At 44.7% G+C, this 17384-nt stretch overlaps 1 protein-coding gene and 1 long non-coding RNA gene across 2 annotated transcripts in view; both read right to left on the reverse strand.

The window, feature by feature from the left end:
* The window catches only part of LOC135396687 (calpain-A-like), a 65054-nt gene that overhangs the window by 37197 nt on the left and 10473 nt on the right, over positions 1–17384 (reverse strand). The window contains exons 2-7 of the mRNA XM_064627792.1: positions 13823–13909; positions 10567–10743; positions 9478–9547; positions 9156–9417; positions 7650–7818; positions 5628–5726 (exon numbers count right to left, since the gene is read on the reverse strand). Coding sequence (XP_064483862.1) covers positions 5628–5726; positions 7650–7818; positions 9156–9417; positions 9478–9547; positions 10567–10743; positions 13823–13849 — 804 coding nt within the window. The 5' untranslated portion in view covers positions 13850–13909. The remainder of the gene's footprint in view (positions 1–5627; positions 5727–7649; positions 7819–9155; positions 9418–9477; positions 9548–10566; positions 10744–13822; positions 13910–17384) is intronic.
* Positions 2135–4749, reverse strand: LOC135398031 (uncharacterized). Its single transcript, XR_010423962.1, has 2 exons — positions 4214–4749; positions 2135–3953 (listed from the first exon to the last, which is right to left on the reverse strand). It is a non-coding gene; the product is annotated as an uncharacterized LOC135398031 (long non-coding RNA).

Below are 17384 nucleotides of genomic sequence, written 5' to 3' on the forward strand. Positions count from 1 at the left end.
CCTGTTATTTTGGTTTCGTCACTGTTTTTCCTTTCCCACACCTCAGCCAATCAAATTTTCCTACCTGCGGAAGGCAAAATCTGGCATGGGACTTAGAAACTGCAACATCTGTTGTAATTGTCTGTTCTTGTGTTGTCGTAAATTGCCGTGTGACCTATCTACCTGCGACTACACCTAGAAGTGTGGGTATAAGCAGTATTGTAAATACACTAAAATAAAATTCACTCACTGTTCTCTACTTCTTCACCGCCTTGTGTGTCGGTGACCATCTGTATTCCTGCCCACTGCTGGGATTTGGGAATATACACGCATTCGGTTCTGGATGTATTTGGTTCTGCACCAAAATCTCTGGTTCAACGAAGTCGCGTTTGATCAAATCATTGCCACGCAGACGCCACCACTCGCATCGCCACAGCACTCGCAGACGCCAAAGTGTCCATATCTTCCATTTCATTTAGTAATAACTCTGGATATAAACGTGATATCGAAGATGTCATCATTTAATTACGTAGTCTGTACATCCATGCTTAATAGCTTAAGTCCGCGGCCCATACCTGTTTCCCTTGCTTCAGCCTGCGAAGTAGCGTTTGGTCAAATCGTTCATTTTCAAACGACCAAAGAACAAACAAACAAGATCACACACAAGTCGCTCTGTTGTTGTTTCATGTTTGTTCTTTGGTCGCATGTGGATTTACACCAACCGGCCCAATCTATACAAGGTGTCTCACGTAACGTGTCAAAAAATTATATTTAAAAATCTACACGTCGGAAAATTATAGGGTCAACGGCATTCGCCTTCAGAGATTTTTTGCCATCGTGTGAAACACCTTTATGAATTTGTTTGTGATTTTCGTAATTTTTTTTTTACACGTTCGTGAGACACACTGTATACTTCAGACATTTTGCCAAATCGTCGCCCACCAGCGGCATGGCCGTGTGGGCTAAGGCGTCCGCTCGTTGGCGGTAACCAAGGTCGTGCTGTAGACTGGGAGGTGGTGGGTTCGAATCCTACCGCCGGCTGTGCTTTCTGAGGTTTCCCTGGGTTTTCCGAAGACTTTTCAGACGAATGTCGGCACAGTTCCCCCTGAAGTCGTCCCAGGAAGCATACGAATCCCCCTGTCCCCCACTCCTTCCTGGTGTCCTCTCTGTCCACATCTGTAGGCCGCTGATAGCCACAGTTGATTCGCGGCGCTAACACGCAATTAAAAAAAACAAAACAAATCGTCGCCCAAGTGGCACTCGCTGGCGCCAAATTGTCAGTTTCCTCTATTTTAGCTCGTAATAATTCTTGATACCAACTTGATACTGACAGTATCATCATAAAATTACGTAGTCTGTATATCGTTTGCGGACCGTAGCTGTTGTCCTTACTGCATAGGTGCTGTTATCAGGTCGGGCAGCGAAAAGGGAATTCTTCGTCTCACATATGTCCTCCTCTCCTTGCCAAAATCTGTTCCTCCTCTCGTACTCAGGCACCACCCCGTAAACTTAGCTTCCTTGCGTAGTCCTCTGCTATCAGGCCAAGCTGGCCAAGCAGCACAATGTTCGGAAAGTCAAGTGCGATAGGGGTGGACGGTATGTGTCTTATCGATGTTCTTTAGTTTGACGAGTCTGTTCAAGGCCTCCTACCTACCCGTCCACCCCTATTGCATTCGACTTTCGGTACATTGTGCTGCCTGGGCGGGTTTCAGAGGGGTTGTTCCTGAATGCTGCTCTTGTAAGTGTAATACATGCTGTTTTTCAGGGATGAGCATGCAAAACCTCGCTCTCGGCCTGCACAATACTCTCCGACAAGTCAAATGGAAGTCTGTGCATTGTGTAGTCAGTATCAGACCAGGTTATGTAAAAAAAAACCCGTAGTTCAAAACTTGTGGAAGGACCTGTTATGTTAACTGGTGACTTTTATTTCTTTTCTTTTTTTGATGTCTTCTCATTCAATTCTGTCAGTCAGATAAAAACATAATGGGCTATCGTCCCTATATGACGGGGGCTTCCTGCAAAACACACTGCGCTTTGCGTACTCTTAGTAACAGAAGCTGGTAATAGCACCCATAATGCTCCATAGGTCACATCTGTAGCCACGACACTAAACCGGTATATAAAGGGGCAGGTTTGGTAAAGAAGTTAGTGCACATTATTTCACAGAAGCAGATTTTATTGTAACGTGTAAAAAACGATCTCACTAATACCCCTGTCACACGGGCATTTTCGATCCTGCTCGACCGAACCTGCTTGAACCCAATGCAGATCGGATGGTGCTACACGGCCGCTTCCAAGCAGGATCGAACTTTGATCCTGCTTGACTCAAGACAGTTCCCATAACAGGATTGAGAATTTCAAGACTGCTCGACGGCCGCCATTTGCATCCTCGACCCCGGTGAACTGTCATAACTTAAGACGGACATGCGCGCGAAGCTACAAATGATGCTTACATCGATATACGATAAATTACCACTAATATCGCTGTTATATAGGAAACGCGAAATTAATGAGTCCCGTTTACTCATTTGCACAAGTCAACCATTCAATGCGCATTGAAAGTGGCCGTGTAGCAGCGTCAAAACTCGAGCGTGCTCGGGAAGTTCGATGCAGATCGGATTCGAGAAGGATCGAAATGCCCGTGTGACAGGGGTATTATAAACTTGAGAAACACTGCTATGAGAAACACCGGAATTCACAAAAAGACTAACATCACAGACATCAGATCTCGCTGAGCAAAAATACACCATTTCTGCATCAATAGACGTATTGACATAAACGGGCATACTATGATCTCCACACATGATGCATGGGCTAACAATATTTGAGCATGAAGAGTCATGATTGTGTGGACAGCCGCCGACTACCTGCGCTTGCCACACCTAGATCTACCACCATGGCTTTTAAAAATGGCCCTTTTCAAGACACCCAACACTTTTCACACGGAGACAACACTGCGAGAAGAACGTAGCTAAAACTCATCAAGTGCATTCAGCTAAGCTTTCTGCCTGTCTGTTCTCTGTTTGACGCCTGCATGTTTACTACAACAATGAAAGATGTTACAGCCGTGACAGTCCGCTTGAGCGCTGTAGCTGCAGAAATATGTGAGCTTCAATGCCCCCCGTTACCTCACCATGCAGAAATTTCCCAACAGCATCTATGGTGACCTAATATATATGTCTCAATAAACGGTACACCCTCGTATACAACGCATCACTCAACGAGGTGTCCACGCTCTGCATGTGAAGAATGTAACTGGCACCAAAGCACATCTGAGAAACTGAAATTGGATGTGCAAAATTTCAGTTTTCCTAAACTTCAAGGTTTACACAAGGATGGTTTTGAGCGTGATGTGTTAGGTGTTATATCTCTGTGGAATTAAATTTGCATTTCTATTTTGTTGTTTACACGTCTACTACCATTGCTGCTGCACTTTTCTGTTTTAATGTGTCCTCTCCGGCTAGAACAAAATCACAGGCACAATTTCACAACTGTATATAACTTGGAATAACTTTGAAAGAGATGTATCACATCTCTACAACTTTGTTTTCTGTGCAACTTATTTATCTTAATTATCAAAACATGATGTCGTTTGCCATGTAACAATAGTAATTTGTGATTTGAACAAAACTGTTTCCTCTGTCAGGAACTAAAAGCATGCTATGTATGCCTCGACTAGCTAATTGGAATCACATATCCAAACTGTCAAATTTCAAGGGGACTGTACTGCTGCCTCTCTTGCTAATCATGTTGATATCAGACTCTGTGGGGAAGTGCTGCAAAAATAGCCGATCGCTGTAAGTAACGACAGCTAACGTGGTTGACGCTTTTATGGCTATAATATGCAAAACTTTGCGGAACCTATTAGATAAGCATTGAATATGACTTATTAGGCGTGTGACGACGTATTTTGTTCGGTGTTCCTCCCTTACATCTGTGGATGAGGATGCAGAAGCTATATGGGCGTTGGGCACCTGCAGAACAAAATCACATGTCGTCAGGAATGTAGATCTTGTATCATGTAGAAGAAAAGTGCTTCATGATAGTAATACATTGCACAACATTAGCTTACAATGCTTATCAACCTAGAATAAGCGAACGAAGAATGTTCGACCTACGCAGGGGTTGCTACAATAATCGATTGGGCTAGTCGGACACTCATTGCTACTATAGGCACATTTCAACGACACTCTGCAAAGGGGGTCAGCAAACGCTACAAGCATATTATACCTACTTGTTTTCGTTGTAGTCCGTGCTGCACGTGGTTAGAAAGTTGGTATACTCAGAGCCAAGCACACGAACAGCTTTTCGGCTGTCACACGTGAACGACCGGAAATGTCACGTACAGCGTAACTGCAGTTGATCACACCTGTTCCATATCACTAGTTCACAAACGACCATAGAAAATACACACGTTTGTGTAAACAGCACAATTGAGTGCCTATCCTGGCTCCCACGACAGCAAGCATTCCTGCACTCCACCCACAGGCTTTCGCATGCTCTGATTGGCGCACTCGGGGGGATTCTGTGTGACGTTTGTGACGGTTTTTGGGCGAGGGACTTCCGCCATACCCTCAACATCCGTCATCTGCCCTTGGAGCACGTTTATTCAAATTGCGTACAAGCTATGACGTTGTCTGAAGTGAAATTTTCACTGTTGTAAATATTATCGGCAGGGTGATACACCCACATCAAGGTTTCTGTTTGCATGCCACTGCATGCGACAGTTCCTTAAGCGAAAGTTATAAACACGCGTTTCTAGGTAGTGGGGCATACTTAGTACTCGTCACCACGCTTCCCGGACATAATTCCTACTGGCATTGCTAAGATGGCGAGCACTCTCCAACGTCATTGCAAATCACACGTGTTTGATGCTGTGGCACTGCGTTTAAATGAAGGACATTGCGGAAATTTTAAATGTAGTATATTATTAGTCGCGGAAGTGGTATCAGTGCGAGGGTTGTATTATCCTATCGAACTGAGTCTCGTAAAGGCAAGCGCACCCTCTGGTAGGCGTGTCTTCTACATGTCATATTAGGGAGAACGCCAGTCCAGAATCCATAGCATATGACGTCATTTCTGGATCCAGCATGGAAGGTATACGTGAGGCACTCCAGAGTAGATAATCTGGAAATATGTAGTATCCGTGTATTCACACGAGCGACATTCCCTCAGAAGCGGAAGATGCGAAAAATATCACCGCTTTCTGCTGTCACGTGAGCGCGAGAGCTCAACGTCGTGTCTTCACGGGCACTGCTAACCGTGGGGAATATCCTGCTACACAGCCACAAGATATTCCGTAGCAGACGACAGGAAAACACGCTGACGGTGTCGTCTGCTATGTGTCGTCTGCTAAATGTGCAGTACGCCACTTCCGATATTCCGCGCCGTGTGAATGCTCAACATAACACGGGACGGAACTTCGGCTCTGTAAGCAGTGTTTTCGTTTTTTTCTTCCACTTGAATATTCCGTGAGGATGTCGCTCGTGTGAATACACGGTATGAGGCGTACTCTTCCTCCATTGCGACGGCTTCTTCACAATTTAGCTGCCTATACTCGGCCTTACATGAACTTCAACGACTAATACCAAAAGCCTGCCTGCTCCTTGCCGCCAAAGTTCCCGTTGCTCGAGCGCACTTTCACCTACCTGTGCTATGCCGGTGACGCTGTACTCGTGTCCTGCGAAAAGACCGTCGTTCCGTTTAATTTCTCTGACCGCATCATCGTCGTCTCCTCCTGATAGCGTCTGTTTTGAGGAATGAAAATACATTATACGCCGTTCCTCTAGTCTAATATCGTATTTTCGGTGGTAAAATACGTGTGCTTGTATGCGGAGTACCATGTGCCGCAAACAGGTAATACGTGTTACCCACCAGTGCAATGTGCATCAACGTGCTTAATGAAACCCGTCACGAAAACGTGCAAACATAACGGAAATTAAAATATTATGAATTAAAATGATTTGAAGTCAAACAAAAATTACATAGAGTACTGTTGTGTCCGCTCAGCCAGACATCCCATTCCAGAATCCTTTATTGATGACCATCATCATGGTGCTTCTTACACTCGCGCGCTATCGGCTCTGCGCTACACCACAAGTACTTAGTAGAAACTAATGATGGAAGCGGTATACTTTACGGTAAGCAAATACTTTACGGTAAAACTACTGAGTAAGATCCTAAAATACTAACAAAGTATTTAAAATACAGTATTTGGAGTACAGCACTGAAGAGATGAACAAGCCTGGTTTCTTTCCTGTCTGTTTGTCTTCTTCTTTTCTTTCTTTTTTTTTTTCGCGAAATCGAATGGCCACGACGACGCTATTGGCATACAGATCTGCGAGTGTCTCTTATACGTAAATAGCCGGAAAGGAACGTTCTTCCGCATGCAAAACATAATAGTGCCGAGAACTGTCGGATTCTTTGAAACCCTGGAGAACCCCCGACCTGAAGTCTAAACGTTGGGTTTATCTTAATTGTTCGTGCAGCGCCTCTGCAATTTACGTGACCTCCGATACACCATCATTCCGTCTATGCTTGAGTGAGGACTTCAACATCGACTTTTCTTCAGTCAACATGACTATCGAACAAGACAACATACGCATTAGCCTGAGGGGGACGGAGAGAGAGGACAACAAGTAAACACACGTGGGAGGCTCAAGGTGACTGTATTCGCCCAGCAACGGGTGTTTCGTACTGCTTATGCATGACACGTTTCGCCTACAAGTGACGAACGACCCGGGAGAGCGTTCCACGACCTACGATTCGTGTTTAGACGCTACGTTTGAGTGCAAGGTAACCTCCTTTAAATACAAACTCTACGTGACATATGGATCTTTTTCACATACGCGTCGTATCCTAGTGGCTCTCCAACGAACCATGCTCTGCGAGCGACAAAACAAATCCACGTGGATAGCATAAAGGACCAAAACCGATCCGGAATGGGCCGACAAGGTCGCGCCATTTGTGCGGTCCCCCACTGGTGCCCACTTGTGTCGTCCCCATAGCGCGCCATCTAGTGAAGACGGAGATAATCCTCTCCAGCGCCTCAAGGTCATACGCATGCGCATAGGCCATAGTGAAAAAGGTCCATTCTACAGCACACCAACTGTTGGTTTCTCTGGCTGCTCCATTTAGTGACTCAGTGAACGACGACTGCGAAACAACCACACAATTAACATATAATCGAACCTGTGTCAAGTCGTACGTACGTATATCTAGGTAGGATAAGTATGTAGGTAGGTAGGTAGGCAGGCAGGTCTTGGCACTTACGACGTTATACATCAACGCACTTTCAAAATAAATGCACTTGCGCAATCGATCGCCCTCAAATCAATCAAATCAGATCGAATCGTCAAAATTCAACCGCGCCTCTCAAAGCAATGTGTGACAAAAGCGGTACTCCACTTGGAGAGACACCCATAACTTATGAACACACTCTGAATTAGCGAACCGCATGAGTGGATCCGTGACAGATCACCAGTGAAATTTTCTCGTTTTTCTTGCTCGCTCTTCGAATCCTTCTTCGTTTTCTCTTCTGGAATGGCAAGTCAATCTTGTGTCTCACTGACCTTTCTATTTTCTCAAACAGAATTGGGATAACCCTAGGTCAGCGGTATGCATATGTAATGATTTGTGAAATAATTTCTCTATACCATGGTGTGACCTACCACGAAGGAGGCTGTCATTATGGACTTTCTTTCGAGGGCCCTCTTCATGATGCGCCAAGTGTCCTTAGGCAGCGGGACCCCAAGGATCTGCTCAGGGATTCCACCGGTGAAATCTGTCAGCGCATCCGTGCCTGTGCCTCCTTCCAGAACTCCATACGATCGGTTTAACCTGCAGTTGGTGAAGTACACACTCAAATGATCTGGTCTCTGGATACCAATAAGCAAAGGCGTCAGGAACGAGCGTAGAACTGCGGGGTAGTTGGTAACTGTACATAATGATAAACGGAAGTAAACTTCTGTTAGTTGAGAGTCAGCAGTTCGTTTGTGGACTTCCTCGTCCGTGTTCCTGGCTGCGTTCCGTTTATCATTATGTAAAGGTGGCAGGGATGGCCAACATGCGTTTTTATATCTCATTTTTCTTTCCTTGTCTCGGGGAAGAGGGTGGATATCACCAGCATACAACAACTACCGAAAAGCCACACAATTTGCGGCTTTTTTTTTTCTTTTTCGGTTCTAGTCGTTTTACGTTATGCTGCGCATCTGCAACACAGACATAAGAAGGACCTGCTAACTAGAACAGAAATAAGAATACTCAATGGTTCACCTAAACGGAAATGTAACTTGTGTGTAAAATGTATAGAATCTCCTTTATGATATATTTTGCATTGATTCTTTTCTGTCTGCAAATGCCGAACGCCAGCATACTATTAAAACACCTCCCTAAGATGGAAATCCTGCAGAAGTCCCTGAAGAAGTGGCTATAATTTCGGGGAAAATTAACAAATCACGCCTTAGCGAAGAAAAGCCTTGTTTTAGTGAAACACATGCTATATGTTTTACAGAACGCTGGGTTGGAGAACGAAGGCGCCAGATTCGCTATAATGTATGATTAACATCAAGTAAAACAGTGCCAGAAGATTGTATCCAATGTACATGGGTCGCATCCGTGCTGCCTTTTCGCTCCTATTTCGTATTAACCATTACAGGAGTAATGTAAAGGAAACTAGTTTGACACTTCTAGTAAGATAACTTTCAGGACGCAGTTGGAAACGTTAGATGAGATATATAAAGCGTGATGTGCAGTGAAGTAAAGTGAAGTGAAGTGCTTGAAGGATATCGCGTCACTTTAGTAAGGCCATCCTTCACGAGTAATAATAAAGGCACATAACAACGTGCATTATGCTTAATGTGTAACCACGCTACTGTCTAATGTAGATCAGATTTTCCTCGTCTGGCATCTTTTAGAACAGGAAACTTCACGGGACGGCCGTCGTCTTCCTCCGCAGAACGTCCTGCGAATCTCCAGTATCATTTCCAACTAATTGTGAGTAAACTAAGGACGGCACTGGGATAATACATCCTTGACACCGCGGAACTTCTCACTCGCCCTAGTCCTGGACGCGATCAATGAGCATAATCAATCAAATCGTCATCATTTTTCACACAAAGTAACATAACTGCTCCGCAGCAGTGCAGTTGGGAGTGTGGCGAAAAAAGCAGACTTACTTGGCGTACGCCTTCTCCACCAGGGCACTCCAGAACTCATTTTCGTCGCCGGACTTGATACCCAGGTAGCCTCCTCCTTCTTTCAACATCGGAAGCCTATCGTCAATGACAACGTCCACCCAACGGTTGTTGTTCCAGAAAACAAAGTGAAACACGCCGGCGTACAAGCCCTCCTTGAAGCTCTGGCCCCGGGGCACAACACGGTCGAAAAGCACCTTGCGCTGAGTCAGTGAGGCCAGCGCGGCCACGAACCAGCAGTTACCTATCATACAAGCGTACCTCATAAGTTACAGTACGTACGTTGGAGGTCTTTTGCACTGACCAATACCCACTTGGCGAACATCATCCCTGCTGACGCCCTCCACGAAGAACCTCGGCTTCTTCACAATGTCCTGTCCAAAGACATGTTTTTCCTGGTATCAGCATAGTCATATTACAGATAAGTTTATAAGCGATATATATTACGAGATATTAGTATTATTACATATTACACATCAGGTTGGATAGGGAAAAGAAAAAAATATGGGTGTTAATTCCGATGTGGTCAAGGTTACTGCAGTTCTCGTACGTTGACAATTTCTTGTGGTCGTATTTGTGTTCCTCTGTCTCGGGTTTACTTTCCGTTATATTTCGCCAGTTAGCCTGCAGTCCTCGCCCCGCCCCCGCGTTGGAAGGCTGCCAGCAGCTTCATGACGTCACACTTAACAAAACTAGAAATTACTGTAATTTTACTTGCGCGTGCGTTCCAGAAAAAAATGTTTTGTGGTAATACAATGTGGAATTGCGACTAGCATTAATAATGTATATTAAGCGATGTCCCGAAAACACGGGATTCAGTTCGTAGTGGCGCTAAGCGTACGTTTCTATTACTCTCGATCCCCACTTCCATTGTCCGCATTTCTTTATATTGTAGAGTCCCCTGGACTAGTCTCCTGTGTCTCTATTTTCTGTTGCCAAGCACTATACAGTCGTACGAAAACATTGCATGTGTCTTTATTTTATTTTATTTTTTGTGTGTGCTTTTCTTTAATAGAAGAAGCAAAACACATTCCAACGTTGTAGTGGATGAGGCAAATTCAACAAAGAAGAACAAACACATCACAAGCCTCATAACGCCCAGTCGCATTCTTAAACTGCCATCATTCAACCAAAGCCATTCCCTCCGTCGGCCGACTGTCACCATCACCTATTGTCACTCCGCGAACGATTGTACCATACTGGTCTTAGGTTGACAACCATATGTACGGACACGATGTTATGGGATCGGGGTACGTCAAGAACCGCCCTGCATTTGTCTTTCGGGGACTGACTTGTAAGGGAAAAGGAAATCAATTCCTTTGAGGGAATTTTTTCATTACGATGGGCCTTCGTGTCACGACAAAACAAAGGAAATAGCCATGTTGAGTCTTACATGGGGCCTCTTCCAAACAATCTCTCCTTTTTGATCCTTCATGCGGATGCTGGAATCTTGGCAGGGAAACTCAGGGTCCTCGAAGAGCTTGTTTTCGTCCAAGCACTTCCGTATGATCTTCTCGTAATATTGAGGCATCCCATTCTTTGTCTTGATACCGGAACCACGCTCTCCATACTGAATTGCAAGGGTGGTGATACAAATACACAAACGGTGGTCATCAAACATTAGACACAAAAAAAGCGCAGCAGCATGACATGAGGAATAAACAAAACAATCGTAGTGCAACGCTAAGGTGATGATAATTGAGCGTCTTCGCCCTGCGAGACGGCTATAATGTTGAGCGTTGAGCTGCGCCGCAAAGGTTACTCCACGACGCCACGTACATACAGGGTGTTTCAAAAAACGTGTCATTCGCACTTTATAAAAAAAAGGGGCGACGGAAAAATACGGGGTAAACGGCATTTGTGTGGTAACTGAATTCGCCACCTTGTAAAAATATTTTCATTTGATTTTAATTAAAAGAAATTGAATTTCTTTAATTGAACTCCAAAATTTCCCAAGTCAACCTAACGTTTTTTTTTTACAGAATTAGAGAGTCCGTAGCGAACTTAGTCAGATCCACCAAGAAATCCGCTCGATATTGCAAATGGAACTGCCAAAAAAAAGTCCCGAAGTTGAGGCTTCGGAGTTTCGGGTATTCAACGGCGCACCAAATCAGTCGCAAAGATGCGCCAAGGGCAGGACATGTTCCTGCCCCCATGCAGCTAGAACAGTTTATCGCCGGACCGGCGTCCAGCACAAGACGCGCCGATAACAAGGCGGGTGACATTCCACCATACGTTGATAAGCGGCAAACAAAAATGATTCCGCCTCTTTTTTCCCGCCCTGCTTTTTTTTTCGACCTTCTATCTTTCATGTGGGCAGGAGCAAGTCCTCCTCTCCACAAATCTTTGCGTCTGATTTCGTGCGCCGTTGAATACCCGAAACTTTGAAGCCTCAATTTCGGGACTTTTTTTGGGCAGTTCATTTGCAATATTGAGCGGATTTCTTGGTGGAGCTGACTAAGTTCGCTACAGGCTCTCTAATTCTGTAAAAAAAACGTTAGGTTGACTTGGGAAATTTTGGAGCTCAATTAAAGAAATTCAATTTATTTTAATTAAAATCAAATGAAAATATTTTTGCAAGATGGCAAATTCAGTTGCCACACAAATGCCGTTTACCCCGTATTTTTCCATCGCCCCGTTTTTTTATAAAGTCCGAATGACACGTTTTTTGAAACACCCTGTATAAGTACGTACGTACACCGTTTTTCAGACAGCCTCACACGCAGCGCTTTTGCAGCCACATCTTACCGCCTAAGCCAGAAAGGAGGAACGCTATAATAGGGGGAAAGCACAAGACACGTGCGCTTTCCTTTTCACTGATTTTGGCGGTAAACAGTTTTCAACGTACTCCCACGGCTAGACGGCGCTGTGCTTTCAATATGGTGGCATCCATTCTCCCGTGGATGCCGCCATATTGAAAGCGCAGCGCCCACTCACCCACCATTTTTACCCACATGAGGTGCGCAAACACAGAATGACCTGCGTCGATCGACGAATTGGTAACGCGTCCGCTTTCCAATACTGGGACCTTACTCATCTTGTGTACAAGGAGCGGTATATCAGCGAACTCGTCTTTTTTTTTTTTTTTATTCAATGCGTTTCTTTCTTTACGCATTCTTTCTTTCTTTTTTTACGACGTGTAGATGTCGCCGAAGCATTATCTTCTAAGAGTGGTTCCAGAGTTCCCTTTACGTGACAGTACCAGAGACGGCAACTTTGAGAGAGATCAGCTTTTAATTTGGAGAGATTTAAAGAGAGAAGACAAGGTCCTGATGCTGGGAACGGTGTCAGCGTTTTTGTCATGCGAGCCTCACGGGGGCACTCCCTACCAACGCTCCTTTCTCAAAAGTGGAAAAGGTGAGTTGTACATCCCCGTGGCTGTGAACAACATCTACCACTTTAGCTATTTCCTTCTCACAATGGCTGCGCGTTTGCTTCGTCGTTTAGTTCGGCGCCAACCATCCATGTGATTGAAGTCACGTGCCTGGTGCACATCTGAGTCGTCTGGGAACGAGAGGCTCTCGGGCACACGCGTGGAAAACAATTCGATTTGAATTGCAGACGCAGACGCGCTGTACGGTTCCACGTGTTGACCATGGTCCTTACTGCAGTGATTTATCCATACCCCCCCTACACCCCCAACACCCCAAAATGTTTAGTGGTACCCTCCCCCACCCCCTAACTATTTTACTTGTGTTGTGTTTTAACTCTTTTACCGTACAATGGGCTTGCTATTTCAGCTTTAGACACATACCGGATAATACTTTAATAATGGCCGGGTGGTGTTCTGGATAAACCACCGGACATCAGGGGTTCATGGCCGAACACCAACAATTGGTTTACTTGCGTTTCATCTCCGACGTACACATAAGATTACATGTAGGTAAGAACAGTTCCACACTTTCTAATCCAGCAAAGAATTTCATACTCTGCATATATTGACCGATGATCTGACCTTTGAAAGATACATCTTGTAAAATAAATGTTTGGTGACGACTTGACTTGTGTTTAACTCTGGTTTGGTAAAAAAAAAAAAAAACTTCATTTTGCGGTTTTTTTCCCTTTAGTTACCCTTTTTCCCGGCGACTAGTAGCTGTGTCCTCACGACGTTGGGGTTAAGTAATGTGTAAGCTCCTCACGCAGATCCCATGTTGTACCCTTGGAGTGGCGAAAAACTTTCGCGAAAGATGTGCAGTTGAACTCACACGCATTGTCACGCGACCTAAATATCGGCGCTGACCTCACTGATGTTCACAAAGGCAAGAGATAGCCTGCTGCTATATTCATAGCGTTCCCTCCGCTAGATGACAAGGCTGAGGCTGTTTTACCCTCCTCTACAGGCGACGCGGTTGGGAGTGCAGGGAATACCGAATTATCATCGCTATTTGGATACGTCACGTATCACGTGCACTCCCGAACGATACGTTCGCATTACCGACACACGTGGACCATGGACCATGGCTCGAGGTACCTACGCTCGGTACCTAGGGTACCTAAACCTAACCTCGAGTTACAAGGCCACACGTCCAAACCAACACGACAAAAACGATACAGCAACACAGACACAACAGCATCAAAGACTCAGTAGCAACATAGGAACATATTAAGACATTATGAAGTGACACAAGTATACGCAAGGTACAGCTTACTCTGTAAACTTTTTCGGTTTTAGACATACTGCAGCTGATCCACTTTTGCCTTCACCACCGTCTTCCAAACCTCTGCTGTTCGTTGCGCTGGAATGGTAACGAGCAGAGCTTAGAGCGTTCAATAGAGCTTACTATGGTTCGGAATACCGAGCCATCTTTCCAATCCAGGAATCATGGGACGGGACCGGGAGTGCTAGGGAGTGGGAGGGACGGGACCAGTGCTTTGTGTCTGTGTCATCCTTTCCTGTCCCCTTCACTGGGGTTTTATCGCTTTTAAAATGTACCACCAAACAGCCCGGTTTTTATCGCTTTTTAACCTGCCGGGATGTTTTCGCAAGCCCAAGGATATCATATAGGACTATATCCACCTGTACAACCGTGCATCACAAATGGATCTCTACCCAGTATAGAAATCATAAGGAGAGGCTAGAAGCAAAGGCCCGAGGAGGAAAATGGGAGAGAGCAAAGCAGTTGAACGGAGGGACTTTCCTCCTCAACGGCAAAGCGCGGGCTTCGCCATATTGTAGTAGCCGAAGCCGACCGGAAGTGCATGAGCGCCAGATAACCAAGCCAATCCACAGAAAACAAAAACAAAAAATGCCAGCTGGTGCAGGTACGTATTCGTTTTTCTGCCTCCCGAATGTGCCTCTCCAAATATTGTACGCTGCAACGTCATGCTAGCCTTTTATGTCAGGTCTCATATACCTGTTTCAACCGCAGCTTGTGCTAGGATGACAAATAATGGCTGTAAACACGTACGCTGCCTAATTTCTTACGGGGATGAAACGTCAATACTCCTCAAATTTTCAGTGCGTGTTACCGATATAACTTGGTGTATGCAATAAGTTTAGATATTGTAAGCTACTCTATCATATTGAAAAATGCATGAACGGTGATCTGGGTTCATATGTGACCTCCATTGGGCTCGGCGTTCTTCACCAAGCAGACACACACACACAGGAAAATGGGAGGCCTTAAAAGTGATAGGTGCTGTCACAGTTGTAGCATAAATTTTGAGTAAACGTAGGACGCTTGGCGCCTAAATATTAAAGGAGAATTTGCACATGTAATGAACATGACTCGTTGAACTCGTTTATTGGTCTTGTCGTGGCCTCCGCCTCACTGGTTCATAAAGAGCACTTGTTTTGTCAGCTTGCTCATGATGTAGGCCTTCTGGGATTTCGCTCTTATCTTGCGGGACAGTTCGTGCAGCCTCAACAGCAGGAACCGCTTCATAACCACTCTCACCAGTGAGATGATATGTTCGGGCTCAGAGCTGTAATGGTCCAATAGATGTTCTTGATCTATGTAGTGGATTTCATAGTAGAGTTATGCTACGTTGTTCATGACAATGTGATTAACCAAAACAGACTTCTGCTCAATTCATTTTGACTTGTAGAAATTTCACCGCACGTATATGCATGTAGCGACTTTTCAAATCTCTCGCTTTCGTGCTCTCATATTCACAATTTTTTAAATCCTAATTTCACAGGCTGTGGACACTGCAGTCATATGCTCTCGAATTACATGAATGTGGCACAGTACCTCGCAGACAGGTGAAAGCGCTTCATCACTTTCAGAAGAAGGTATCGCCAGAGTGTGGAGCCAAGCATTGTACCACAGTACAACTAAACAGTTTTCAGTATTTGCTTATTCATTGTATTGCCTATAGGTGCACTTTACTGTGTGCTACAGTAAACACTTAGTAACTGCAACTGCCAGTGTCCAGAACTTCTTGTTTCAGCAAAGCAGTAATTGACTAGCGGAGTGCACTTTACAACAGAGTGAATATCCCTGTGCACCATGGTGTGTTTGAGTTGACCATAAGTTTAAGCTAATGTGACGTTTGACTGAAAGAGCATTCACTGGTTGATGTTCGAAATTGAGGTATTGATTTTGAACTTACACGTCAGTTACTTACTTCAGTCAATCATAGCTATTGCATATCTCTGACATTAGTACTTTTCTGGAACTGTTACTTACTTGTACTATAATAAAAATCTTGATTATTACTGCCTACTCCTGCCAGAGGTGACAAGATGTAATTATGTAAGTAAATGAGAAAACAAATGTAAGTAATTATTTTCTTGACAGGCACCGTGTGTGAACACGACCTCATTCTTGCTCCAAGATTGCTTTCATCTGTCCTGTTATTCAAAGGCCATACCACTTTTTGCATATGAAATAAATTGTAATGTACCACATCTTGTTTGAGTGTCATTCCTGCATATTTCATGAACAACTGTAGAATGAACATCATGAGCCCCCGACCAGTTGTAAACGCTGCCAATACCCAGAAAGTGTGTATTGAACTCTCTGCATCACAAAATGAAATTAATATACTACCGTGCTGCTGTCCTGTTTCCAGGAGAAAATAGTGGGGATAGCACCTGGCTTCAGCCATTTCTTGTTGTGGCTAAAGTAAAAGCATGAGGGCTCGAGGTGATTGGAACATATCCTTTGAGTCTGAGAAGGGTGAAAAGACTGCACAGATACGCTTTGAAGCCACTGTTTAAAAAGTATGGGGTCATTGTGGGGAAACCTGCAATATTGACAGAAGTAAGACCTATGGCACCTCAACAATTCCCATCGCCTATGAATAGAAATAATGATTTGATTATTTCTATGTCTCCAACGAAGGTGTTAGGGAATGTTAGTGAATAATGACACTCACTTGTGGAAAGATACTCCAGATACGGCAGAATGTCTTTTGTGACACCTTGGAACTTCGCATGACATGGGCATGACTTGTGCCCGAAGCACAAACACAATTCGGGAAGCAAAACTCCACATACAGTGCAGCAAGATTCGCAAGTTCACCAGCCAACACCGAACAATTTATTACTGCTGACATGACAACAACAGTGGGAATAGTGGGTATTGCCGGTGTATCCATTGAAGAACAATATTCACCACGATTCTGCGGCCTCGGAGGCTTCCTTGCACTGGCTTCAAAACTGTAATCCACATCTCCAGGAAGCAGGCCATTACATTAAAAACAAAGAAAGTCAGAGCCCAAAGAATTCTCGGCGAGCTTGTGCTGTGAGGTACCACCGCTTCCCCGAAGGCGCCGAGCCCGTAAATCCTCCCAATTCACATTATGTAATCTGTCTGCTGTCTTCGTTATTCCACAACCCTCTTTTCATATGTTGTCCTTTCAATGCGTATTAATTGTGTAAAAAGAAAAGAAAACAAGTCGTCGCCCCCAAATTTGAACGCAAGAGTGTCGGGCATACAAATCATAAGGAGAAATCATCCTTATGATTTCTATGGTGTCAGGGCCCCATCTCTTTAGCGACGACAGAATGCACCTGATGCATTATGTTTCTTTGTGCGCTTACGAGGCTCATGCGGGAGAGACGAATATTTTTGCGGCTGTGGCAGAACTCCCACAAAGGATGAACTGCCAGAATTACCATCCCCAGGGTCAAATACTCTTCCGATCGTTCCATTACTCCGTCGGAGTTTCCCCTGCTTCCACATGTTCTAACGTTCCAGTCAAGGATGGTCAGTTGTTTCAGCCGCAGTGTTTCTTGTGATGCAGCGAGCGTGAAAGTCGCAC

The sequence above is a fragment of the Ornithodoros turicata genome, chromosome 6 (assembly GCF_037126465.1).
Source record: "Ornithodoros turicata isolate Travis chromosome 6, ASM3712646v1, whole genome shotgun sequence".
NCBI lineage: Eukaryota > Metazoa > Arthropoda > Arachnida > Ixodida > Argasidae > Ornithodoros > Ornithodoros turicata.